The 27,510-nt window shown below is 42.3% G+C and overlaps 2 protein-coding genes across 11 annotated transcripts in view; one reads left to right on the forward strand and one right to left on the reverse strand.

The window, feature by feature from the left end:
* The window catches only part of Shld2 (shieldin complex subunit 2), an 81,637-nt gene extending 77,079 nt beyond the window's left edge, over positions 1-4,558 (reverse strand). For 3 of the 10 annotated variants that reach the window (XM_076544397.1, XM_076544395.1, XM_076544391.1), the window contains exons 1-2: positions 4,176-4,558; positions 3,185-3,239 (exon numbers count right to left, since the gene is read on the reverse strand). The gene's annotated coding sequence lies outside the window, so the exon portion shown is untranslated. The remainder of the gene's footprint in view (positions 1-3,184; positions 3,240-4,175) is intronic. The other 7 variants (XM_015995621.3, XM_076544396.1, XM_042284328.2 and 4 more) reach the window with 3 other exon arrangements.
* Positions 4,559-4,667: 109 nt separating this feature from the next.
* The window catches only part of Glud1 (glutamate dehydrogenase 1), a 37,004-nt gene continuing 14,161 nt past the window's right edge, over positions 4,668-27,510 (forward strand). The window contains exons 1-5 of the mRNA XM_006976701.3: positions 4,668-5,345; positions 16,889-16,969; positions 20,597-20,652; positions 23,305-23,368; positions 27,409-27,503. Coding sequence (XP_006976763.1) covers positions 4,901-5,345; positions 16,889-16,969; positions 20,597-20,652; positions 23,305-23,368; positions 27,409-27,503 — 741 coding nt within the window. The 5' untranslated portion in view covers positions 4,668-4,900. The remainder of the gene's footprint in view (positions 5,346-16,888; positions 16,970-20,596; positions 20,653-23,304; positions 23,369-27,408; positions 27,504-27,510) is intronic.

Below are 27,510 nucleotides of genomic sequence, written 5' to 3' on the forward strand. Positions count from 1 at the left end.
AAGTCAATCTGCACCGGGTTTTCATTCTTATCTCTTCGTGGGGTTCACTTCCCTGAATAACACCTGCAGGGAACCCCACGAAAACCTACTCTGAAAACTTGTCTTCTGACCTACATATGCGCTGCAACAGGCACAGCCCCCAACACACAATAACAACAAAATTTAAATAAGAGAATGGGCATATGGATGAATGAAGATCTACAAACAAGTTTAGTAAGTTTATTTTCCAGAGATATACTATCGTACACACACATGAAGATAACGCTTAGAAAGAAGGAAAACACTTGCAAGCACATATCCTACAGAGCACTTACAGCCGAAGTACCAAAAGAATGCTCATAATTCATTAATAAAAGGGAACTGAGTGAGGTGGCACATGCCTGTAATACCAATACTTGGAAGAGGCAGGAGGATTGGGGGCACAAGGTCATCCTCAACTACAAAGTGATCTTGTGGCCACACTACAATACATGAGACCCTCCTTATCTCAAATATATATATATATATATAATAAAAAGACAATCTAGGATTCAAAGTTCACTCCTCTAAGCTCAATACTGAAGTGGCTGAAGTAGGAAGATTGCTATAGGCTGGGCTACATAGTAAGTTACTGGACAACCCTAAACTATAAAATGAGACCTTGTCCCAAAAAGAAAAAAAGAAAGGGGGGGAAGGAGAGGAAGGAGGAGAAGAGAGGAGAGGAGAGGAGAGGAGAGGAGAGGAGAGGAGAGGAGAGGAGAGGAGAGGAGAGGAGAGGAGAGGAGAGGAGAGGAGAGGAGAGGAGAGGAAGAGTCAGGTATAATGGCACATGCCTTTGATTCCAGCACTTTAGAGGCAGAGGCAGGCGGATCTCTGAGTTCCAGGCCAGCATGGTCTACAGAGTGAGTTCCAGGACAGCCAGAGCTGTAACGTAGAGAAACCCTGTCAAGAAAGAGAGAGAGAGAGAGAGAGAGAGAGAGAGAGAGAGAGAGAGAGAGAGAGAGAGAGAGAGAGAGAACACACACACACACACACACACGCACACGCACACGCACACGCACACAGCAAGCTGCTCAATCTCCACATTACTAGACTATTAGACTCCAAGGAGAGGCAAATGATCCCACTTAACACCACAAGATGCTATAATGAAAAAGATAGAAACACTGGTGAGGAGAGAAACTGGAATCCATTTACACGGTCAATGGAAATTAAAACAGTGCAGTCAATGTGGAAAACAATTTGACAATTTCTCAGACGGTAAAACTCAAACTTACCACATAGCCTAGCAATTCCCTTCCCAGGTAAACACACACGAGAATGGCAAATTACTTCTACACAAAAACTTGTATAAGACTGTTCATAACAAATACTCTTCCTATCAAAATAAGCAAAGGCCTGTCTGTAACCAACGAATCTTAAAAATGTGACAGTTGTGGGTATAGTTTAGTGATAGATAATAAACAAAGAGAGGAGGAGGGGTACAGTCAGGCAATGAAGTGGCTACATTAATATATGTTTACAGCATCTAAGGATCATATACCGAATGATTCCATTTAAATGACATGTACAGAATAGAAAATGTATACAACCCTTTCAAGCTAAATAATCCATCAATGATTTCTGCTCCTGTATTTATATGCTATGTCTAAGTTCTAACATTCTTCTAAAATCTTTTTCAAGTACTTGAAAGTACAAAAGAGCACTATAGATCAAGAACAGGGCAAGATTGTAAAATAGCAAGAAAAAGTCATATCAACCTCAAAGGCAGAAAACCAATTTGTCTTTGTTGGATGCCATCAAAGACTAAAATTCCTTTCAAGTTAAATTTTGGTCTCTTTTTGAAATGAAAATTACTATGAATAATTAAACTGTAATTTGGACATTATTCATATATTTTACAAAGCAGTCAAATGTATTCTAAATGAAACAAATATACATTTTTGAATAGGCAAAAGTAACACAGTTTTGGAGTCATATATGCATGTTTGAATCACAGCCTATTTATTGGATAGGTGAACCCTGACAATGTACTTGTGCCCCCAGCCTCAGGGCCTCCTGTCAAGTAAGGGGTTACAACACCTCCTTCAAGGTGGAAGGAAAACTCCAACTATATATATACTAAACAGGGGTTAAAGAGGTGGACTTGTAGAAGTTCGTCCTTTTGGGGGGGTGAGGAGGAGGGGAATAGGTTCTCACTATGTAGGCGAAGCTCCTCTCCAAATCAGATACAAGCCCCTCTGCCAGAGATCAAAGGCATGTTGTCAAACACATGCCCACTCACTCTTGCTCTTTAGAACCTATAAATATACACTGTTTAAATGTTGTGTAACTTGCATATGTTAAAACATTATTAAAAATTCTTAACAAAAGCAGCTACATTATTAGATTCTGAGTTGTTATTTTGTTGGTTTGTCTTTCTCTCCTTAATACAGTGTCTTGCTGGCTATCCTGGAATTCACTATGTGGCCCAGGATAGCCTCAAATTCATGGCAATTCTCTTGCTTTAACTGCCCAGCACTGAGAAAAAAAGGCAGTACCACCATGCTCACTGATCTGAGAGTCATTTTTATAATACTGACAAACAATATTTTTAAATTATGTATATTAATTTAATTATGTATATTATTATGTACATAATTTACATACATAAATTTAATTATGTGTATAAATAAATTGTGTATATTAAAATGCAATTTAAAAAACAGTTTCTACTGCTGTGTTTCTCATCACTTCTAAAAATGTCAACTCCACCATCTTCCATTCGGGTAACTAAACCATAGAAAAAGCAATATTAAACATTTATTTATTTATTTATTTATTTTGAAGGCTATGGTTATCAAGAAAGAAAGAAAATTATCTGATAAGGTAGCTTATGAGGCAATCCCAGCCTGAGCCACTTCAGTTACAGACTTGCCTGGGTTATAGAGTAAGACTCTCGTCTCAAAACAAAAAACTAAACCAAAACTAAGAAAGATAAAACTAAGTTCTTAAACCATTCTTCTGAAAACGTATCAAAGACTTTAACATGGAAAGAAAACCATGCCCATGTGCTCAGGGACACTAGCAGGGTCCTGCTTAAACTTCAGGATCTGAGGGCTCTCTTCTCCTGGAGCTTCAGGTAGGAGAGGGAATGTTTTGTTTCTTACAATGTAAAAATCATAAAGTGATACTATTATCAAGTGAAAAGGATATTCTTCGGTACCTTAATCTTTTCACATCAAGCCAAAATCATGAAGCAGGCCAGATAATCTTTTTTACTAAAAAAAAAAAAAAAAAAAAAAAAAAAAAAAACAATACTAATATAATTAACAGTTATCATTTATTCGGTAAGTAGGGTAAGATATAAGCTGCACTGGTAAAGAAAGATCGATTTTGCTTCAGAGTACACGGAGGTAAATGAATGTCATTTAACTGATCTAGGTTGTCACCTGGGGTGCTTTCACTAGTAATGTGGCAATGTGACATTTGGTGACTTGCCTTAAAGGATGTTATTGGGCCTTTGCAAGCACGTGTGTGTGTGTGTGTGTGTGTGTGTGTGTGTGTGTGTGTGTGTGAGAGAGAGAGAGAGAGAGAGAGAGAGAGAGAGAGAGAGAGACAGAGAGAGAGAATGAATTCTCATGTAGATTCATTTTTGTTTTGAAGAAAAAAGGATGTGTCATGTAGCGCAGGCTGGTCTCAAACTCAATCCCTTACCCTCACCTCCCAAGTCCTAGGGTTCCAGGCATACAACCCCCAAGCCTGGCTACCATTGTGAAACTTATAATTTACAAATCAGATCCTGGACCATTTAAAGAACATTATACATGTGTGTGTAAGTATACATTATAATTTATATAATTTACAATTTAAAATTTGAAACATAATTTACAAATTTTAAATTTTGAAACATAATTCACAAACCAGATCCTGGACCACTTAAAGCATACATACGTACGTACGTACATATGTACGTATGTATGGCACTTTACGACATAATTCTAAAGGCTAGGCACACACTCAGTCCATTGTAGTTACAACAATGAGTGGGTGTGGTGACCCATGCCGGTAATCCTAGCACTCGAGGGGATGAAGCAGGCATGTGGCGCTGAGTTTCAGGCTAGCCTGGGGCTACAGTGTGAAACTGGCTTAAAAAAAATAAAAATTAAAAACTGGCACACTTCAAGAGACAACAATGCTTTGCATTACTATGTTACCTCAAAATCGCTGAACAGTTGAACAGAACACACTAAAACCGTGTGCAACGGAAAGGCCAGTGCGGCCTGGGTCTCCTCCCTCTAGTCCTAAGACTTCTTGCTTCCCAGTCTGAACTCCCCCGGCGCCTCGGCGGCCGCTGCACTGCCTCGCTCTCCGGCCGGCCGCGCCGCGCCGCGAACCCGCACACTCCGCTCCGGCCGAGGGCGGAAAGGAGGGGCCTGGTGACTCTCGCGGCCCCGGGTGGCTGGCCAGACCGCGTGGCCCGGCGGCAGTCCGCTCCTCCCGACCTGGCCTCCGCACGAGTGACGGGGGACCGACCTCGCGGGCCGCCCACGCTCCCGACGGCCCCCGAGACCCTAGGCCTCCCTCCCCGGGGCCCCCGCGCGCGCGCGTGCCCGCGCTGGCCCCGCCCCGCCGAGCATGCGCACCAAGCCCCGTCTGCGCCTGCGCGCCCCCGACGCCGCACCGGCACGCGCCGCCGCCGCCGCCGCCTGGAGGCCGGGCGAGGCCGCGGCGGAGGGGGAGGCCCAGCGCCCTGGGCGGCGCGCGGCCGCCGAAGTCCGTCCTCCCGGTGGGGCGAGAAGCTGCGCAGGGGAGGGGACAGCCAGGCAAGCAGGAAGCTGCGGCTTAAAAGGGCAGCGCGCGCCCAGCCCTTCCTCCCGCCGTCCAGGCCTGCGAGCTCTGGTCTCCTCGGGCCCCGCCGCTCTCTCCTCAGCCCGCCGCCATGTACCGCCGCCTGGGAGAAGCACTGCTGCTGTCCCGCTCCGGGCCCGCTGCCCTGGGCTCTGCGGTCGCAGATTCGGCCGCGCTGCTGGGCTGGGCCCGCGGTCAGCCCTCCGCTGCCCCGCTTTCCGGGCTCGCGCCCGCCGCCCGCCGCCACTACAGCGAGGCGGCCGCCGACCGCGAAGACGACCCCAACTTCTTCAAGATGGTGGAGGGCTTCTTCGACCGTGGCGCCAGCATCGTGGAGGACAAGCTGGTGGAAGACCTGAAGACCCGGGAGAGCGAGGAGCAGAAGCGGAACCGGGTGCGCGGCATCCTGCGGATCATCAAGCCCTGCAACCATGTGTTGAGCCTCTCCTTCCCCATCCGGCGCGACGACGGCTCCTGGGAGGTCATCGAAGGCTACCGGGCCCAGCACAGCCAGCACCGCACGCCCTGCAAGGGAGGTGAGCGCCCGCCGGCCCCGTCCCGCCCGCCCTCCCCTCCAGCCTCCAGCAGCCCGGGCCGCTACTCGGCCCAGCCCAGCCCAGCAGGCCGGGCCCCCTCCAAGCTCCCCGCCTAGGGTGTGGCAGCCTTAGAGGATACTGATTTTTTTTTATTTTTTCCACCCTGAAACTACCACGTAATTTGCCAGCCTTCTTTCCGGGCAGACCTTCACCCGGGCCTCTGCATGTGTTGGTGTCGTCCGCACTGAGGACGCTGCACCGGTTCCCTTTTGGCCTCAGTGCCTGTCACCTAGCGTGAGCCCCGAAACACCAGTGGCCGATGATACAAGAACAGAGCAAATGATTTTCTTTCTGGTGTTGGAATCTAGAAAGTTTTATTGACCAACGGAGCTCACTAGTCTTACAAATTAATAGAATTTTTACACTGGTGGCTTCTTGTGTTGTGCCCCTTTCCTCTCCTCCCCTTCAAAAAAAAAAAAAAAATGGAGCGCTGTAACCGTCTCTGACAAACATAGGGCGTCCTGACATTAAATCTAAAGGGTGTAGACTACAGAACTACCTGCCAGCCAATAGAATGAAATAGCCGTGGGGGTGTGTTCTTGTCCTGGCTAGTACCAGATTTGAGCCTCCGCAGTCATCAAGGTATCCTGTGGTTTAAGTTTTTGGATGTGTGTAGATTTGGGTTTTCTAGTCACGTTGCTTTTTTTTTTTAGGCAAGTAAAAACCTTTTTTTCATTTTGTCCCCAATACATTTCACAATACAGCTTTAAGAGTGCTAAAAAATGACATAAGAGTAACGGGAAAACCATCTTTGTTCCTTTGCTGTGGAGTAGGAGCCTTGACGGGGGTTGGATTGGCAAGTGAACACAGAGGAGTTTGGACTAGACCAGTGGGTCTCAATCTTCCTAGTGCTGCGACCCTTTATTTAATACAGTTCCTCATGTTGTGGTGACCTCCAACCACAAAATTATTTCGTTGCTACTTCATAACTATTTTTGCTACTGTTATGAATCGTGATGTAAATAAATGCTATATGAATCTGTAGAGTCTCGGCCCACAGTTTGAGAACCACTGGGCTAGACCGTTGTCAGCCTCTGTTATCCCGTAGTCTTTGCTACCAGCTGAGGTTTTTTTTTTTTAGGGTAAATTGTAAAAATGTTTCTACACCGGAAAAGCTGAAGCTGGGGTGGTGTTCTTGGTGGTGGAACAAAGGTTATGGCTAAGAGAGTTCAATGATTTACCAAATTTGCATTGAGTCCACCTACTTCTAGGATGTACCTTTGGAGCCTAATTGTCCCTTAACTCAGTAGTTCCCTCTGCTAGCAGCTGTTGGAACCACTTTGACCTCTAATTTCCCAGGCAGTTGGGAAATCCTATAAAACGGGTAGTCATTGTCCGGCACCTTCCTTCTTCCTACCACTCCTTTATTCCCCAAGCCGGGAACACTTTTGTGCCCGCTACAGAGCAAACAAGGATGTTGGAGCAAGAGGCATTGTATTGCAAATGCTAAGTTATCCTTGTCTTTACAAAGGGCATGCAACATTTCCATTCTCTTAGGATAGCTCTTCTGTGTCCTGTGATTTGGTGTTTTTGAGCCCAGGTCCTCTATCTGTCTTGTCACAGCTCCATAAGCAATTCAAGTTTGCCATAGTGTGTCATTTTAAATGCTTTTGTTGTCACAGAAGTTTTAATACCAAAATAATGTACGTAGCAACAAATATCAGCCTTACCCAGTAACCATAGCACTTGCCCAGAGTACATTGAAAGACAAAATCCTACAGAGAGGCCTGGTACTGAGAGAGAGAGCTGCTAAGTTCCAGGACAGAAACAGAGACACTGATGTGTTGTTAGTTAACAGCAACCGCACTGCATGATGATACAGCAAGAAAAAAAATGATCTTTAAACTTTATGAACTGGCAGAGATTGTATAACCATGAAAGCCCTTAAGAAAATAAATAAATAGTATATTAGATGATTAGCAAAATCTGAGTGCTATGGACTCCCATCATTTGTTTCAAAGTGTTAGCAGTCTCAGCACTCCTGCAGAAAACATGCTTAAGAGGAACTTATTTTCAGTGGGGATTTTTTTCTGCCAAAAACCTAAAGCTATCTAAGAAAATTATCAAAAAGCCAACTGTTTAGTATGCATCTCCCAGCTACTCAGGAGACTGAGATATGGGGGACCATTGGAACCCAGAAGTTAGAGATGAGTCTGGGTAATATAGGACCGAATCTCTCATTTGAAAGCTGTTAATCATAGCCTCCAGTCTTAGAAATATAGGATGTCTTAGGTGCTTGGGATTTAAAAAAACAAGACAAAACATTTTCTTTAAATAACCCCTGTACAGTTGAACAGTCTTAACTCTTAAATATTTTTACAATGCCTCTACCACCCCCAAGTAAAGTCTCTTCTCTCTCGGTATTTTGGGGATTCTGTTTTTGTTTCTCCTTCCTCAGTTTCCTGCTTGCTGGAAATAAGGCCTGTGTCCTCATGCCCAGATCTCCCAGTGTTTATTAAGGGAACCCTCATCTGTTCCTTGAAATCCTTTTCCCAGACTTCAACTTTCTATATCTAATCTTTCCTCCATGGTGACCTTAGACCTGAATTCCCTAAAATAAAATCCTCAAGGTTGAACCAGGCCCAGTGACAACTTGCCTGCAACCCTAGCTCTGAGGGCTGAGCCAGGAGAATTGTGAGTTGAAGTTCAGCCTGAGCTACTCAGTAAGACCCTGACTCAAAAAAACAAAAACAAATCATATTGAAGCAGTAGTCTGAACTATAATGAAAAGAGGTAGTTTAAGACGTGGGGGTACTGGTGAGTACTTTATTCTAAGTAAATATTTAATAAACCTGCTTTGGTGGTTCTGTTTTTCCAAGTCATATTTAACTGAGGCTACTAGATTTGCCTCTGGGACTAGTGACTTAACTGAGTGGAGCCTTGCCTAGCATATTCAAGGTCTTAGATTTAATCAGTAGCCAGGTATGGCAGTGTGCACCTTATTCTGTAATCCTCAGCACTAAAGAAGCAAAGCTAGGGGATCTGAAGTTCAGGGCCAGCCTGGGCTACAGAGATAGACCCTGTTCAAAAAAAAAAATTGTATTCTGTAGCAAAGATGGATATTGTAGTAAAGAACTGATCTGAGAGGACTTGTTCAAAGGTTCTGATATGTTTTAAAGCATTGTAGAGATTGTTCCTATTAGGCATGAGGATGTTCTGGGTGCATCATGTCACACGGTTGTTTGCCAGGGTAGAGTCGCATTTTGGTGGGTGCCTTCCCTCACCTCTCCATTTGCATCTCTCCTGAAGCTACGCATTCTGAAAGAGAGCAACTTTCTCAGCAGACTGTTCTATTAACAGCTAGCATAAAGATCTTAAAATTCAGTTTGGGGCCTGGAGGACAACTCATCAGTTGAGAGCACTTGCTGCTCTTACAGAGGACCCGGTTTGATTCCCGGCCCTCAATGGTGACTCACAACCATCCACATCTCCAGTTCCAGTGATGTGCCTACTTCTGACCTTCTCAAGCACCAGACATCATGTGGTGCACGTTCATACATGCAGGCAAAACACTCATACACACAAAATGAAACTTTAAAATAAAAAGTTTAGAAGAAAGAATTCAGCCATCAACTGATTATGAGTCACTTTTCTTTGTCTTCTAACTTACCCCTCAGTGTCTTGATCTTAAAACCATTAAGTCAAAAAATCCCATCAATGGTTCTTTCTCCTATGTTGGAACTTGTTCAAATCATCATTTAAATATAGATGGTGAGCAGTAGATGGGTATCTTGTATAACCTTCTAATATTTTGAAAGCATGGCTATCTTGCTGGTACAAAATAAAATACAGAATTTAGGCTGTGTTATAAGCCAGATGATTTATACATTCTTTTGTACTTAGCTGTGAGGTGTTTGTAATACTTTTTAGTTAAATACAAAACCGTTTGCCTTTATAAAGAAAGACCTGTCATTTCATAAATCCGTGTATCTCCAGCCCCAATGTGCTAACAAATGAGGAGCTCTGAAACCTGAGGCAATGTGTGCTACAGATTGTCTTGTCTCACGTTCTTTGTGTATGCAAGTCCACTTAACTAGTTACAGGTCACTTGTAGAGCACACTTTGTAAAAACTGGCACGTCATAGATCGGAAACCAAGCCCCAGTGCACACTGAACTCCAGAAAATGGGTAATGATTAATGTGTACATAGAAGAAGTGAGAAGGCGAGCTTTTGGGCTTGTGACAGAAAGAAGTTGGATTTTCCACTGTGACAACTTAAACTGTTTATGAAAATCAGTTTTTATCTAACACTAATGTTATAGATACTGAGGACAGAAGCAGGAAGAACTCTTAGTTTAAGGCTAGTCTGGTCTCCAGAGAGTCCAAGTTAGCTGGGACTACATAGTGGGTCTTGTACAAAAAAAGAAAATGGTGATAAGAAAATGGGAAGTTCAGCCAGGCGGTGGTGGCGCACACCTTTAATCCCAGCACTTGGGAGGCAGAGGCAGGATGATCTCTGTGAGTTCGAGGCCAGCCTGGTCTACAGAGTAAGATCCAGGACAGGCACCAAAACTACACAGAGAAACCCTGTCTCAAAAAACCAAAAAAAAAAAAAAGGAAAGAGAGAGAGAGAGAGAGAGAAAGAAAGAAAGAAAGAAAAAATGGGAAGTTCAGAGAGCTTCCAGGTTGGTGAGTACATCTATGTGCCTGGAGGATGGTGTACCCCTAGCTCCTTGGGGAAGGAAATTCGCTTCCTGTATCCTTAGTTATATGTAAAGTATTTGTCCAAGTAGCATAGTGCGGAACCTGAGGAGGGTCTGTCGAAACCCCTGGATTTGTATCCAAGTCAAACCCAGTTCTTGGTTGTTTTTGGTTTTTCAAGACAGGGTTTCTCTGTAGCTTTGGAGCCTTTCCTGGAACTTGCTCTGTAGACCAGGCTGGCCTCGAACTCACAGAGATCCCCCTGCCTCTGTGTCCCAAGTGCTGGGATTAAAGGCGTACGCCACCACCGCCCAGCTTCCCAGTTCTTGTTTTATTTGTTTTGTTTTGTTTTGTTTTGTTTTGTTTTGTTTTGTTTGAGACAGAGTTTCTCTGTAGCCCTGGCTGTCCTGGAACTTGCTCTGTAGACCAGGCTGGCCTCGAACTCACAGAGATCCGCCTGCCTCTGCCTCTGCCTCCTGAGTGCTGCTACCACTACCCGGCACAAACCCAGTATTTGTAAATTAAAGTAAAAATATTTTGAAGGAACGATGGTATTCCATAGTGAGTATATATGAGATGGAGACAGGAAAACCACAAAGTTTCCAGTCAAAGAGATTGATAGAAAAAGTAATGGTACTAGGGACAGAATGGGGCAACAGCAGCCCCACCTGAAAAGCCGTTCAAGCATAGTCTAATGTATTAAGTAGGAAATCCCAGAGATAGGCCATCAGTAGTCTTGTGGGCCATTCTGGGAAGTGGCATACAATCTCATGCTAACCGCTTCCTCATGGCCATACCTTTGTCTTGCCATATTCATATTCCTGTGCTTTGTGATATTTAGATATGCCAAAGAGCAGCCATAAAGAGCTTCCTTTGCCAAGTGTGATGGATCACACCTACAATCCCATCAGTTAGGGGGCTGAGGTAGGAGGAGGGCTGAGGCTGCAAAGCCATAGTCTTAAAAAAAATTAAGGGAAAATGAAATGGAAGTTCGGGAGATAACTCTGCCATTAAGGGCACCTTTCTGAGAACCCTGGTTCAGTTCTCAGCACACGGCTGCTCAAAACTGCCTAGAACTCTAGTTCCAGGTGATCCGGTGCCCTCTTCTGACCTCCCTGGGCACCAGGCATGCACTTAGTGCACAGACATACAGGCAGGCAAAAAACCCATACACATCAAACTTATTTTTTTTTAAGTTTTTTATTGAAAAGTAATAGTTTATATGGTTTGTATATATGATTAGGAAATACATAGTATTTAAAGGGTGTGGTATCATGCATACTTTCAATTATCCCCTGGAGGCTTTAGACCATAACCCAGTAAAGAGAATAGGGTTAGCAAAATGGTTCATCAGGTAAATGCATTTGCTGCCAAGCCTCATGACCTGATTTCCATCCCTGGGATCTACATGGTAGGAGAGAACTAACTCCAGATTGTCCTCTGACTTGCACACACATACTGGGTCTCTCGCTCTCGTTCTCTCTCTCTCTCTCTCTCTCTCTCTCTCTCTCTCTCTCTCTCTCTCTCTCACACACACACACACACACACACACACACACACACACACACACATCAATGAAAATGTCTCATTTTAAAGATAAGGCTTTAAAAGTTGAAGGCTGTATTGTGTAGTGATGTGTAACGGTCACACGTGTATTTTTCTTGACTGCCCTTGCATAGTACATAGTCCCGTCTTGACAGTTGTCTCTGTGGTCGGTTGCCCCCCTTTCTTTAGTAGTAACTCTGCTCGCTCTTACTCTCTGAAGACCCACTGAAACTAGATAGCTGAGGTTTTAATCCTTCAGCCCTTTGAATCTTTTCATAATAAGTTAGGATAGTTACTGTTGCCTTTTGCTAAATTTCACCCATCATCATCTGGAGGTCAGGTTATCATATTGACTATGTAGCCCATGCTGGCCTCAGGTCCCTGTGTGCTGGGATTAGAGGCATGCACCATCATACCTAGCTGTCACCCAACTTTATACTCAGTAGTTTAGCATCAAACCTGTTGGAAATGAAAGAAGGACTAAGTCATTGTCAGAAGAAAAGAATAAGAAATATTTTTATTTAAAAATTCCTTTTTAATGTATAATCTCTCATCTGTCAGGGTGATAAGCTTTAAGCACAAAGACAGCTACAGTGTTTATAGTAACAAACACATAGAGATTATTTGGGAAGATATGAATAATATATATTAGCCCATTCCCAGGATGCAGACTTAAGTTACTGAGAATGCCCACTCCCAAAGGAAAAGGCTGGTCACAAGTGCTGATCAAGTGACTTAAATTGTGATTTAAAAACATTCATGTGTAAGACATAATTTAAATTTTCAGTGAAGAGGCTAAACTTTGTTTCTCAGGAAGCTTGAGTTTGTCTCTTCCAAGGGGCTAAAGTGAACAGGTACAGTAGTGGGTTGGCAGTTCTTAAAAGGCATGTTCCTGCCTTCTGAGACAGAGCAGTTCCTCGGCACCACCACGGGAGCTGATTGGTTTTCTTCCTCCTCTCCCTTCCTTTCCCTTCTCCTGTCTGTGAGTGACAAAGCCCAGGGCCTTGCACAAGCGCTCTAGCCCTGAGCTGCATTCACAGCTTAGAACTCTAGTTGATTAAGTAGATCATCTAGAACACAGCCGGAATTTGAATTTCTGATGGATAAACTATGCCCCATTAAAGAGATACCAGTTCAAGTCATTTTAAAATTTTTTGATTTCCGTAAATGTTTATTTACTGATTCACCATACCAAAAGATGGTAGCTGAGGAGATGTGTCAGTGGGTCTTCGGTTTTGATTCAGCTAGAAAAAGGGAAAAAATGTTAAGCTGTCAGTTGTGGTTTTCACTCAGTCTTTTTTTTTTTTTTTTTTTTTTTTAATGTTATGAGCTGGTGGTTTGTTTTCTCTGTCACTATGGCAATTCCAGCTAGTTTTGAAGGGGTGGAAGACTTGGTTGGTTTGCTTTGGTTTTGTTTTTTATTTTTGTGGGTTTTATTTTGTTTAACTTATTTTGTGGGGGTTGAGGGTATGTGCATGAAAGTCAGAGGACAACTTGGAAGAATCTGGTCCTCCCTTTCAACCATGTGAATCCCGGGGATGGAACTGTCCTATTTCAAAGTTTCCCATGGTAGTAAACTTTTCGTTCTGTCACTGCCTGTGCTGGCTGGTTTTAAGTTAACTTGACAAGAGCTAGAGTAATTTTGGAAAAGGGAACCTCAGTTGAGAAATTGGCCTGTGGACAAGCTGTGGTGTTTTCTGATTAGCAATTGAGGGCACAGCTCACTGTGGGCAGCCTCACTTCTGGGCTGATGGTTCTGGGTGCTGTAAGAAAGCAGACTGAGCAAGCCAGTAAGCAGCACTCTTTTATGACCTCTGTATCAGCTCCTGCCCTGTTTGGGTTCCTGCCCTGATTTCCTTTGATGATAGGCAACAATGTGGAAGTGTAATCTGAAATAAACCCTTTCTTCCCCGAGTTCTTTATGGTGATGGTGTTTTATCACAGCAGTAGAGACCTTAAAACAAAGACTCTGCCCTTCCAGTGTTCCCCAATGGGTAGATACCAACATTGTCACAGTGGCGGTTGTGGTTTTCTCTGGTGGACCAGAGCATAGATTATTTTGTCAGCAGAGCAGAACATGGCCCCAGATTTGAGGTCCCTCCTCTAAAGATACCCATTCTGTGGTTCGCAGTTCTGCAATCAACCCATTGGCCATTCTAGGTGTCCAGTGGGGCTATTGCTTTTTATTACCATCCTCTACACTCAGTCCTCTTAGTGCTAATCTCTATACCGACTAGCACTGCTGCCCCAAACCCAGATGAGTTCTTTCCAAGCACAGTAATGCCAACAGCAATAGAGACTACAGGTGACACTCAGATGCTTTACCTTTCTGTTTCTAGAATTATAGTTTGTTCTTCGTCTACTCCAACTGTGCTAATTCCTCAACAGAATGAATTACCACTGTATCTTCATTTCTGCAGTCCTGTTCTTACATAAAGATCTTAAATGTCTATTCAGATGTGGTGAAGAATTTCCAAGACTGTCTTTGGATCCCAGAGGGAGAATAGCTAGCTTTCCTGGAGTGTAGGTTATCTCTTGTTTCCTGGGGTTTACTTTGCCATCTCCTGTTATTTATGACAGCTTGACCATATACTACTGTGCCTGCTAGTCCAGTAGTAAAAACATCTATATGTGCTGTGATTAATTAGAAAACCCTCTTGACCCCACAGTCTCTATTATGCCCCTTTCTTCCTGCTTTTGTCTGCTCCAGGGCTAATCCACTCAGCTTCTGCTTTCCTGAGACTCCTCCCATGCCTCCAGTACAAGTTCCTCATTAGTTCATAGTCGGCAAGAAAATGCCTGAGGCTCGACTAATAATTCCACGTGGGTGTAGTTGGGGAAATTTTTCTTCACTTCACAAACAAGAATCCCAGAGATCCATCAATTGGAAACACGTGTTTTGTTATGCCCTCAATTTCTAACTGTTGTCTTTCCAAGATTTTTGTAATAAAAGAACATTAGTAATTTTTAAATGGTATATGTAAGGGAAGTAGTAACTTTATTTGATTTTGTTTATTTGTGTGTGTTTGGGGTGCCACAGCATTTGCATATCAGTTATCTACTGTCATGTGAGTCCCAGGGATTAAAGGCAAGTAGTTACGCTTCGTGGCAAGCACTGTTAGCCGCTGAGCCCGCACACTGGCGGCTGGTTGATTGGTTTTGTTTTACAGTGCTGCATGCCAAACCCGAGCCTTTTCAGTGCTAGGCAGTTGCTCTACCCTAAGCTCCATCCAGCCCTTGGTTTTTTGTTTTTGTTTTTTGAGACAAGTCTCCCTAGCCTGGAAATCACTAATCCTGGCTGGCCACAAACCCTCCTCCTGAGTGTTTAAATTGCAGACATGCAAATTCTACTGGTTTATCTTGAGAAGTAATAAAGCCAAGGTAATTAATGTGTGTGTTCAGTTTTCTGTCAGAATACACCCTTTTGAAAAAGTAAATTGCTTCACAGCCATAATCCCAGCACTTGGCAAATGAAGGCAGGACGGTAGCAAGTTCAAGGCCAGCCTAAGCTGTGCAGCAAGACCCTGCCTGTAAATTGCTTTGATGTGTGCTGCTAGTTTGTAATTGCTTGTGACAGTAGTAACTAGTAGTTAGTTGACTTGACAGTACAAGGTTCTGTGCCGAGTTCCACAGCGCTTACCCCAGGGAAGAGCAGTATTATCACCTGTCCAGGTACTGGGCTAGTCACCTGGGCAAGGCACCACACCTAGTTTTTGCTTTAGCGTAGTTGTTTGCTTGTATGTTTTATGAGTCAGGGTTTCTCTGTGTAGCCTTGGCAGTCCTGGAACTGTAGCCCAGACTGGCCGTGAACTCAGAGATCCGCCTGCCTCTGCCTGCCGAGTGCTGGGATCAAAGGCGTGCGTCACCATGCCCGGTGCTTTGGCAGTTTACACTAATAGATTACTCTATGGCTCTTTCAGTAATTTCAAAAAATAACATTTTAGTATTTAAGCAAAATTTTGTTATTAAAACTATTTCATCTTATTTACAAACTTACTTTCCTGGACTAGTGTTCAGTTAGTTTTATGTGTTTCATTTCAGATAGGTTCCGGCTACTCACTGAATAGCCCAGGCTGCACACAAACTCATGGCTGTTAGTTATCCAGCTTCCACCTCCTGAGTGCTGGATTGCCAACAGTGTGCTTTACCATGCCTGGCTTAGGGCTTAATACTTCACAGTACTCTACTTTAGTCCTTCCAGGATACGTAGGGACACATTTGGGTTTACAGGTTCTCACTGTGTAGCCCAGACTGACCTGGTACTCACTATACAGTCCAAACTGGCCTCAAACTTCTGCCAATCCTCCTGCCTCAGCTTCCCGAATGCTAGAATTACACATAGGGTAATGAGATTGAGTTTGTAGCTGTTCATTTGCCTGTGTTGAGATCCCTGTCACCAAATCACCCAAACCAAGGAGTAAGAGGAAAATTAATAAGCCTTAACTGAAATGTAGCATAAGAAATAGTGTAAGCATCCTTGTAATCTCACCACTTGGCATGGTCAAGGGTTCAAAGTCAGCCTTGGCCATATGAAACCCTGTTTGTGATTTTTAAATTTTATTCTTATTTTATGTGTACAGATGTTTTGCCTGTTTATGTACTACATCTGCATTTGGACCCCTGGAACCGGAGTTGCAGGCAGTTGTTAGCTGCCATGAGAGTCCTGGGAACTAACTAAACCTGGGTCCCCTGGAAGAATAAGTGCTCTTAACTGCTGAGCCATCTCTCCACACCCTAGAGATACCTCTGAATTTTTTTTTTTGTTGTTGTTGTTGTTGTTGAATTCTTTGTCTGAAGTGTAGGCACACATGCCAGAGCATATTGTGAAGATGGTAGAATACCTTCCAGCAGTCGGTTCTCGCCTTTCACTGTTAGCTTCCGGGGTGGGGGTCCAGCCCAGTCGGTCAGACTTTCTCAGGAAACAGTTTTGCCCACTGAGCCCTCTCGCCTTGCCTTCTTCTCCCGGGGAGAGAACCTTGTCTTTGTGAAATCACTTACTGCTGTCATCTTCAAATTCCTTTATAAGTAAAAACTAGACTTCATGACCACTCTTGGTTATCAGAATACATTAAATTAATTAAGTACCCAGTCTGTAACTCCTTTTGGATGTCTAATTAGCATCTTTCCTTTTTGCTTTTTATGATTTCCTTATACATAAGATATTTCAAGTGTTTATAGAAATGGCATGGCTATAAAATAGAAATGGTGTAGTCATTTTTAGTTTACAGCTCTTATTTGTTATTACCTGGCCAGAAGTTTGCTTTAAATCGGTAACTCTTGAAATGACTGTCTCCAGGTATCCGTTACAGCACTGATGTGAGTGTGGATGAAGTGAAGGCGCTGGCTTCCTTGATGACATACAAGTGTGCAGTGGTTGGTAAGTGACTCTCTGCAGAAGTGTGTTCATGTGCAAGGGTACTTTTAAATGACTCCATTTTATTACTGTGTTTATTATGATATATGTGTAAGGGGGTCAGGGGCAACATTGTAGAGTTCTCTCCTGTTTCCTTTACTTGGGTTCCTAGAATCAAACTCAGGTTGTCAGGCTTATAAGTACTATTAACCTGCTGAGCCAACTTATTGGCCCCAAGGTTACTTTTAGTATGCTATAAAAATAATTAACAGGGCTGGAGAGATGGCTCAGAGGTTAAGAGCACTGACTGTTCTTCCAGAGGTCCTGAGTTCAATTCCCAGCACCCACATGGTGGCTAACAACCATCTGAAATGAGATCTGGCACCCTCTTCTGTGTTCATAATAAATAAACAAATCTTTAAAAAAAAAAAAAAAAAAAAAAAAAAAAAAGTCCAAGGCCATCCTTGGCAAAAAATAAATAAATAAATAAAAAATAAATAAATAAATTTTTAAAAAAATTAACAGAGGCGGTGTGGTAGCACACACATTTAATCCCAGCACTCTAGAGGCAGAGGCAGGCAGATCTTAGAGTTCAGGGCCAGCCTGGTTTACAGAACTGGTTCTAAGACAGACAAGGCTGTTGCACAGAGAAATCCCGTCTCGAAATATCAAATATTTTTTAACAGAACTGTTATTCTTTTAACAGAACTGTTTTGATTTATTGTTTTGTTTTTTTTTTTTGTTTTTTTTTTTGTTTTTTTTTGTGATATATATTTTTTATTTTACAATACCATTCAGTTCTACATATCAGCCATGGGTTCCCCTATTCTCCCCCCTCCCACGCCCTCCCCTTACCCCCAGCCCACCCTCCATTCCCACCTCCTCCAGGACAAGTCCTCCCCCGAGGACTGTGATCAACTTGGTAGACTCAGTCCAGGGAGGTCCAGTCCCTTCCTCCCCTGCATAAGTTCCTGGTTTCAAACAGCCAACTCATGGAATGAGCACAGGACTTGGTCCCACTGCCTAGATGCCTCCCAAACTGATCAAGCCAATCAACTGTCTCACCTATTCAGAGGGCCTGCTCCAGCTGGGAGCCCCTCAGCCTTTGGTTCATAGTTCATGTGTTTCCATTCATTTGGCTATTTTTTTTCAATAATTGAGTAAAACTGAAATTTATTATATGCCACAGTCGTCCTAGGGACCTCCATGCTATATATATAGCCTCTATGGTTCTATGGGTTGTGGTCTGATTGTTCATTTTATATCTAGAATCCACCAATGAGTGAGTACATACCATAACTGTCTTTCTGGGTTTGGGTTACCTCACTCAGGATGATTTTTTCTAGTTCCATCCATTTGCCTGCAAATTTCATGCTTTCATTGTTTTTCTCTGCTGAGTAGTACTCCATTGTGTATATGTACCACATTTTTTTCATCCATTCTTCCGTTGATGGGCATCTAGGTTGTTTCCAGGTTCTGGCTATTACAAATAGTGCTGCTATGAACATAGCTGAGCATGTATCTTTATGGTATGTATCAGCATTCTTTGGGTATATGCCCAAGAGTGGGATGGCTGGGTCTTGAGGTAGTTCGATTCCTAATTTTCTGAGAAACCGCCATACTGATTTCCACAGTGGTTGTACAAGTTTACATTCCCACCAACAGTGGAGGAGTGTTCCCTTTGCTCCACATCCTCTCCAACATTGGTTGTCATTGGTGTTTTTGATCTTAGCCATTCTAACAGGTGTAAGATGGTATCTCAGAGTCGTTTTGATTTGCATTTCTCTGATGATTAAGGATGTTGAGCATTTCTTTAAATGTCTTTCAGCCATTTGTAGTTCTTGTTTTGTGAATTCTCTGTTTAGCTCTTTAGCCCATTTTTTAATTGGACTGTTCAGTGCTTTGATGTCTAGTTTCTTGAGTTCTTATATTGTTTTGTTTTTAAAGGGCCTGGTTGGTTGGTTGGTTGGTTGGTTGGTTGGTTGGTTGGTTGGTTGGTTGGTTGAAATGAAATCTTACTGAACAGATATTATAATGCTAGCCAGGTGTTAGAGTTAACCAGTACTCTATGTCTAAGAGAATACTGCATTTATTTTCCTTCTACTATGATTTGATCTTATTTATAAAGTATAGATAAGCATTTAACAAAGATTTATGTTTAAAGAAAATCCAGTTAGCTTTTATACAAATTTCACTCTTTCATTTTGGAAATGATGACAAATATCTCCTTGGTGTACGTGTGTGTGTGTGTGTGTGTGTGTGTGTGTGTGTGTGTGTGTGTGTGTGTGTAGAGAGAGAGAGATTGCATTACATATTGATGTGTGCATCAATCTATACTGATACATCACACATGCAAACACATAAACAAGGAAAGAAGCCAGCCTACAATCTTTGTTTTCTTGTGATACGGATAACTGAACCCAGGGCATTTGCCTCTTAGGCAGGCACGCTACCATCTAAGCTATAGCTTCAGCATTCAGCAGTGGATTTTAATTCTAGAAATTTCTGGAATTTTCTAGAATTAAAACAGTCATACATTTTTGTGATAAAGGTTGTATTGTTCGAATCTTTTTTTTTTTTGTTTGTTTGTTTTTTGAGACAGGGTTTCTCTGTGTAACTTTGTGCCTTTCCTGGAACTCACTTGGTAGTCCAGGCTGGCCTCGAACTCACAGAGATCCACCTGGCTCTGCCTCCCGAGTGCTGGGATTAAAGGCGTGCGCTACCACCGCCCGGCGTATTGTTCGAATCTTAAATGGTCTTATAATAAAAAACTCAGAGCCAGATATCAGGGTGAAAGCTGAAAAATCAGAAAAGCAAAGCAAGCCACGGCCACCACCTATTACCTCACCAACTCCACGAATCCTCTGACTGAAATCCTCTGAGTCTTGACTCGAAAGGGTCTCAGCTGAACTGCCTTAGTTCCTGTTTCCTCACACCTTATATACTGTTCTCTGCCCAGTCATGTCACCTCCTGGGATTAAAGGCATGTGCCACCACTGCCTGGCTGTTTCCAGTGTGGCCTTGAACTCACAGAGATCCAGACCAATCGCTGCCTCCCAAGTGATAGGATTAAGTGTGTGCCACCACTGTCTGACCTCTATGTCTAATCTAGTGGCTGGCTCTGTCCTCTGATCCTCAGGCAAGCTTTATTAGGGTACGCAATCTATCACCACAAAGTTAAGTATTCCTAACCTGAAATGCTTCAGAATCTGAAACTATATAATCACCAAGATGATGTCCCAGTAGAAAGCTCCATACCTGATCCATATTATCAAAATGTAGGCAATAGTAAAATGCCCTACACCATTACCTGTAGTCTATGTGTATATGAAACAAAATTCCCATCTAGAGCTGGATCCCATCCTCAAGATGTCTAATTGTGTATATGTAAATAAAAAATTTGAAATACAAGAAACAAGCACTTGGGGTTGGGGATTTAGCTCAGTGGTAGAGTGCTTGCCTAGCAAGCACAAGGCCCTGGGTTAGGTCCTTACCTCCAACAAAAGAGAGGGGGGGGAGGGGGCGGAGAGAGAGAGAGAGAAGAAATAAGCACTTGAGACGAGGAATACCCGACCTGTGCTAGACAATGCTTTTTGTTTTTACACTTTTTAAGCTTTATAAGGAACAACATCTTTCAGTCTTCTCTTTCAGATGTGCCATTTGGAGGTGCTAAAGCAGGTGTTAAGATCAATCCCAAGAGCTATACAGTAAGTATCCAAGTGGGGTTTGTATACTCAGGGCCTGAAAGTGGGTTCCTCATACAGTGAGATTAATGGTTTCCATTGCTTTCCTGAAGGAATAGGAAAGAAATAACTATTGAATTAATAATAAATTAGCTAAGTATTGTATTTTGCCATACTTGTTTACCTGCTTGTTTGCCACAGATACCTTTTTCTTACTTGGTAAAGAGTTAATATTTTCATGCTATTAGACATTTCTATTCATGTTGTGAAATTTTGATCTGAAGTTTTAAGCTGGGTTCCCAGCATTGGGAGGCAGAGGCAGTCAGATCCCTGTGTTTAAGGATAGCCTGATTTACATAGTGAGTTCCAGTACAGCCAGAGCTATACAGAGAAACCCTGTCCTGAAAAACCAAAATTAAACAAAATTTTGACCGGAAGGGTGTTGGGTTTGTTTGTTTTTTTTGGGGGGGGGGAGGTTGGTTGGTTTTGGTTTTGTTCTGAGACAGGGTTTCTTTAACAGTCCTAGCTGCCCTGTAACGCAGAGATCCGCCTGCCTCCCGAATGCTGGCATTAAAGGTGTGCACCACCACCACCACCACCACCACCACCACCACCACCACCACCACCACCACCCACCTTGACATGAAGAGATGTAGAGATTTTGTTCTTGCAATAAATAACAAATCTAATAAAAATCATGTTTATTCTGTTAATTCCAAGTTAATTAAAACTGGTTGCTACAGTGGTCAACATAGACTAAATTAATGATCTGTGTACAAATGTACCTGATTTTATTCACTCTGAAATTCACCTTTGATGACTTCCTTGAGCATCCTATCACCCACACTTGGGTGTGTCTTATTTTTTCTGTTAATTCTTTAAGAATCCCACACCCAGGCTGGAGAGATGGCTCAGTGGTTAAGTGCACTGACTGCTCTGCCAGAGGACCCAGGTTCAATTCCCAGTACCCACATGGCAGCTTACAACTGCCTGTAACTCTAGTTCCAGGGGATCTGGTACCTTCACACAGATATACATGCAGGCAAAACACCAAAGCACATGAAATAAATAAAATTAAAAAACAAAAAATCCCACACCCACTGGATGGTGGTAGCACACACCTTTTATCCCAGCACTTGGTAGGCAGAAGCAGGTGGATCTGAGTTCAAGGCCAGCCTGCTCTACAGAGCTGGTTCCAGGGCAGCCAGGGCTACACAGAGAAACACTGGGGGAGGGGGAAGGGAGGCAGCAGCCCACGCCCATCCTCTCAGATGTGTCTTGTCCTTTTTTTTTTTTTAAGTACCTTTCTATTAGCCTTCATGCCTATATTAAAACATCTTTATTAAACCCCAGCTCTATTTTGCTTTTTTGCCTGAGGTTTTTTTTTTTTTTTTTAAGACAGGAATTCACTGTGTAGCCCAGGTTTACCTCATTCTCTTCAGTCCTCCTGAGACCCAGGATTGCAGGCATGAGCCGTCACACCCATATTAAAATTCACATGTAAATGAAAATGCAGGCATGAACCATGGGTTCTATAGAGATATAATTGTTTTGTGTGTGAGAGAGAGACAGAAACAGAAGGAAGAGTTTGGGGATGATATCTCTGTCTCTAGATCCTTCTGCCTCAGTGTCCCCAGTGCTGGAATTACAGAAACCACACCTGGCAGGTGTGGGTGGATCTCTAAGTTGGCAGCCAGTATAGACCATATAACAAGTTCAACACCATTCAGGGTTGACTCTCTCATAGTTAAGACTCTCAGAAAGAATTCAGTCATGTCTTCACCCCATGCACACACACATACACAGGATTGATCCTCACATACTAGCAAATGCTCTACCACGAAGCTGTATCTCCCTATCCCTCTTTGCTTTTTTATTCTGAAACAGGGTTTCATAGAGTTGCCTTGAAATCTTTGTAGTCCAGGCAAGCCTGTAGACGAGTTGCTAAACAGTCTTATTAATAAAAACCCGGAGCCAGATAGCGGGGTAAAAAGCTAAGAGATCAGAAAAGCAGAAAGAAGCCAGCCATGTTCTACCATGTGGAGATCCTCCGCCAAAGAGATCTACTTCCTGTATACCCATTGCCTATATGCCTTTCTGTTCTGCATCTCACTTCCTCTCCGCCCAGCTACATCATTTCCTGTCTGTCTATACAGACCTCCAGACTTTTATGGTTAACTAGTATTGGAATTTAAAGTATGTGCCACCATGCCCAGCTCTGTTCCCAGTGTGTTCTTGAACTCACAGAGATCCAGACAGATCCCTACCTTCCTAGTGATAGGATTAAAGGTGTGTGCTACCATTGCTTGACTTCTTTTTGGTTTTTTTCGAGACAAGGTTTCTCTGTGCAGTTTTGGTGCCTGTCCTGGATCTCACTCTGTAGACCAGACTGGCCTTCAACTCACAGAGATCCGTCTGGCTCTGCCTTCCAAGTGCTGGGATTAAAGGGGTATGCCACCACTGCCTGGCCATTGCCTGACTTCTATGTTTATTATTGTGGCTGGCTTTTTCCTCTGATCCTCAGATAAACTTTATTGGAGTACACAGATAAAATATCTCCATACAAACCTTTTAATCATTTTTCATGCTAGGATTATTGACCACTAGTTTTCTTAACCAGTCTGAGATACATAGTAAGTTCAAAATGTTTTTCATTGTTTTTTTCTGTCTCTGCAGGACAACGAATTAGAAAAGATCACACGGAGGTTCACTATGGAGTTGGCAAAGAAGGGTTTTATTGGTGTGTATTGCTCATTGCTCTATGCATTTCTGTATAAAGTGGAAACACCTAAAAAGTAATGGTCTTGAATTAAACTCCTGCCTTTATAAAGTGCCAGGATATAGTTGTCCTTTCCCTTCCAGAAACCAGGTTTCTTATAGATCTCATAGTCGTATCTTGGTTTTTGTTTTTTGTTTTGACACATCTCCAGTAGGCAAGTTTAGGTTCTCACTGTGCAATGTGGGACAAGGACACCAAGGAGAAATCTCTGCTACCTTGTTTGCATTCTTTTCTGAAACATGAAAAAGGACACGACTACCAAATACTGGCTTTATAACTGTTTTTAACATGTGGAAAAAATATTTTTTTTTAAATCCATCCAGTTTTTTCTGAAGCAATAAAAATGTGATGTTACTTGAAGCCAGTGATTTTTTTTTTTTTTAATGTGTATTAGCTGTTCGCTGAGCACTGACAGTGAGGCTGATGTGATATACTCACTACTCCATGCACCACCACTGTCTCTGAGGAGTACTCGGTAGTTACAGGAGCTTTTGTGAAGCATGCTAAATTTCTAAGGGTGCTTCCATTTGTTTGACATTTTTCATTGTATTTGTGATGTTCTTTGTGAAATATGAGTATTCTTTGTGATGTATACATGTTATTTACTCTTTGATTTCTAAGCAATTTGTCTTATATTTCTTGGTCTAGAAGGCTTCTGGTTTATTTCAGTAATTAAGGTTATTCAGTGAAATGTTAAAGGAGAACTGGCTGAAAGGGGGTGGGGCACCCGACCACACTCTTAGCTCTGCTTCCTGCCCTTGTATTTTCCTCCATGTTTCCTCCACCAGTGGCAAGTTCCTATGAAATTAAGCTATATTTTGAAACTTGCCCTGTTTTTAGGAAATAAGATATGAAATAAATGCATTAATACAGGAGTGAATACACAGAGAGGTAGAATGTTATAAGATTTGGTCTCAAATCCTTAGTTCTTGACATGCCTCAGATGAACACTGTTATGAGCTTTACTTGTGCCTCATTGCCCAGGAACATTTTGCTAACAGAAGTTAATGAGCACCTCACTCATACCTACAGGGATGCTTTTTTATTTCAAGATGGTGAATTGAAATCATTTCTCAGCCTGGTGATGGCCTTCGTGGTCGTTTGAATAGAATGGTTCCTCTTAGCCTAAAATCTTAATATATTTTAATATCCTTGTGTTTCTAGATTTCATTCCGCCATAGCTGTTGCCATCTAGAGTGTTTATCAGCTTAGTTATGACAGTTTCACAAAGTACAAAGTGACTCGGTGGAACTCTGAAAGAAGGCAGACCTTAACTATGAAGACTTGGGCCTTTTGCTTGCAGAGGGCAAACTTTCAAAGCTCCTCTGTTATTTCCTCACTTCCCTTGCTGCAGAGTTCTCCACTGTGACTCAGACTTGAGTCAGAGTTCTCCACTGTGACTCAGACTTGAGTACGAATTCTTACCCTGTTAAGTTTGTGGGTTTAAGATCAGCTTGTCAAATTCCATGGGAAATTGGGTGATGTGGTGATAGAGGAGGAGAGCTAAGATTTTGATAGGAATGGTATCTGTAGACCATTTTGTGGGGATTGCCATGTTTACCAAAATAAGTCTTCCAACCCATGAACATGGACATCTGTTTGTTGAGCCTCTTAGTTCCTTAAGCTTTGCTTCTCACTTTCTTAGTACTAGAGACAACTACATAGTCTAGTTGATGCTGTTATAAGGGATATTGATTTGTTGGGTTTGGGGGTGGCTTTTTCTGTTGGTTTGGTTTGTTTTGGTTTTGGTTTGTTATTTTGAAGATACTTAGTAATTGCCCCTGTACAAAAGGAAATAAGTGATACTTGACATCTGTAGACCAATATGGCTGTTTATTTCTGTGCAGTGTTTTCTCATTTTATAACTATTCTTTGTTCAGCCTTGGTAATAAAGTGATACCAGCCTCACAGAATACACTGGAAAATACTCCTTTAGATTCTTGAGAAAGCTTGGAAATGTTCATTCTTAGTGTGTGTTTAGATGGTACCTATCTCCTGTAACTTTACCCTGCAGGTTCCTCATATCTCTGTCTTATTTCCCCTGTATCTCCATCACCAACATTATCATGGTTTTAGCCCTTCCTTTAAATCAAAATGGAATTAAGAATTTATCTGTATTGCAGGAATTACTTGTGATATGTACATCCTCATAGATCGATTTTATGAGAGGCAGGAAACTCATGAACCTAGCAGGAAATCTGTCTTGCCTTTAGTATCAGTCAACATTCATGTCTTTATGTTTTTTTTTTCAGAATGTCTTTCTGATTACAAACTGATTACCTCAGACTTACCAGTTCATATTGCTGTTTGAAGCAAGAAATGTTGCCGAAAACTAGAATAACACTCCTTAGATATTTCTAAGCAGATTAGATGGCAATTTCTCCTTTGTAGCTTAGGAAAGAACTGTGGTTAAACAAGGTTGTAGTGCCCTATAGCCTGAGTATGTCAGTGGAACACGAGCAAAGCAGACAGTGAGTAAGGCTAGATCGTCAGGCCTTGGGATAGAAGCACTGTACGGAAGACAGGCTTATGAGGCTAGACGTCCTTGGATTTAAAGATGCCTAAAAACAGGTGCAGTGACAGATTAGGTAGGAACATAAGACTTGAACCTTGACCTAAAGATTTTTCTCATTTTTGATTTTGCCTCTCTTGTATTTATGACATCACAATTTGTTCAGAAAATTAGTGTCTAGGATTGGGTCCTGTGGAAGAGCTTTATTTTGTGAAGGGGCTTAATAATTTGAGCATTTTTTAAGTTATTTTTATGAAAATAACTTACATAATTCAAACAGCATATTGTAGAGTTATAATGCTTAAATCCAAGAATATAGTAAACAAAAGTTATTGATACCTATCTTTCTAAACCTGTGTGCATATGTATGTAGACATGCATGTGAGGGGATAGAAAGAGAAGGAAGAAGGGGATAGAATTTTATGTAAATGAGAGCATACATAGCGATATGAAACCTGCCATTTTCTATATGGTGGGTTTCGTAATATTTCCAAGTTATTTACATGGGTTAAAAAAAAAAACTTTTGAATGACCATTACTTTGTGTAGCTGTGCCATATCTTACTTAATTGGCATCTTAATAATTTTTATCTTAGTTTGGAGTATCTCTACATAGTTCTCCCTTTGCAGTTGGGGTGAATATCACTGAATGTGTTGCTCAGTAAGTTCACCAAATCCAGTGGTTTTAGAAACAGCAGTGGTACTGTCATTGTGAGCCAATGTTTGCTATTCCCATACTTTTTTTTTTTTAAAGTTTTTTGAAACAGGCTTTCTCTGTGTAGTTTTGGTCCTGGAGCTCGCTCTATATATCAGGCTGGCCTCGAACTCACAGAGATCTGCCTGGCTCTGCTTCCCTAGTGCTGGGATTAAAGGTGTGGTGCGCCACCACCGCCTGGCTCTCATACTTATTTTAATTTGCTGTGCTCTGGTGAACTAAATGCTAAGCCCAAAACCTTTCTATATACCAACCATTGGCTGCTAAATCCAACAAAAGTGTTCCATGAGTGAGAGCATCACAGACCTTATAAATACTATCTTGAGCAGTGTCACGTTCCCCCCTTTTTTCCCTTAGTGAGAAGGCCTAAGCCAGTAGGGAGCTAAACTGTTTCATACCCATCTACTCAGGAACCAGAATGATCCTGTCATGGTGGTCAGAATGGTACAGTTTAGGAAACTGAGGTTGAGAGACCAAACATTTGCCAGTTTCATACTCTGAAGTCCCAGGAGTAACTTCTGTCTGTTGTCTGCAGCTAACTTCCAGGTACAATCCAGTAAATTTGAGTGGAAAAAATAGCCACGTGACATTATGTATACAAGTTTCATAGAGAAGAGGCATTTAATGAGTATTTTTGTGGCTTCAGTTTGTTACCAAAATGAGATCTAAAGTTTTCTAGCCACAGTAACATTGTTCTCTTAGAGAATTGCAAGCATCTTGTTTGGGATAAGTTGATCTTAAAAACTGGCGCACTGCCCTTTCCCTGTGCTCCCAGGTCCTGGCATTGATGTGCCTGCCCCAGACATGAGCACGGGTGAGCGGGAGATGTCCTGGATCGCTGACACCTATGCCAGCACCATAGGGCACTATGTGAGTA

Source organism: Peromyscus maniculatus, chromosome 9, assembly GCF_049852395.1.
Source record: "Peromyscus maniculatus bairdii isolate BWxNUB_F1_BW_parent chromosome 9, HU_Pman_BW_mat_3.1, whole genome shotgun sequence".
Classification (NCBI taxonomy): domain Eukaryota; kingdom Metazoa; phylum Chordata; class Mammalia; order Rodentia; family Cricetidae; genus Peromyscus; species Peromyscus maniculatus.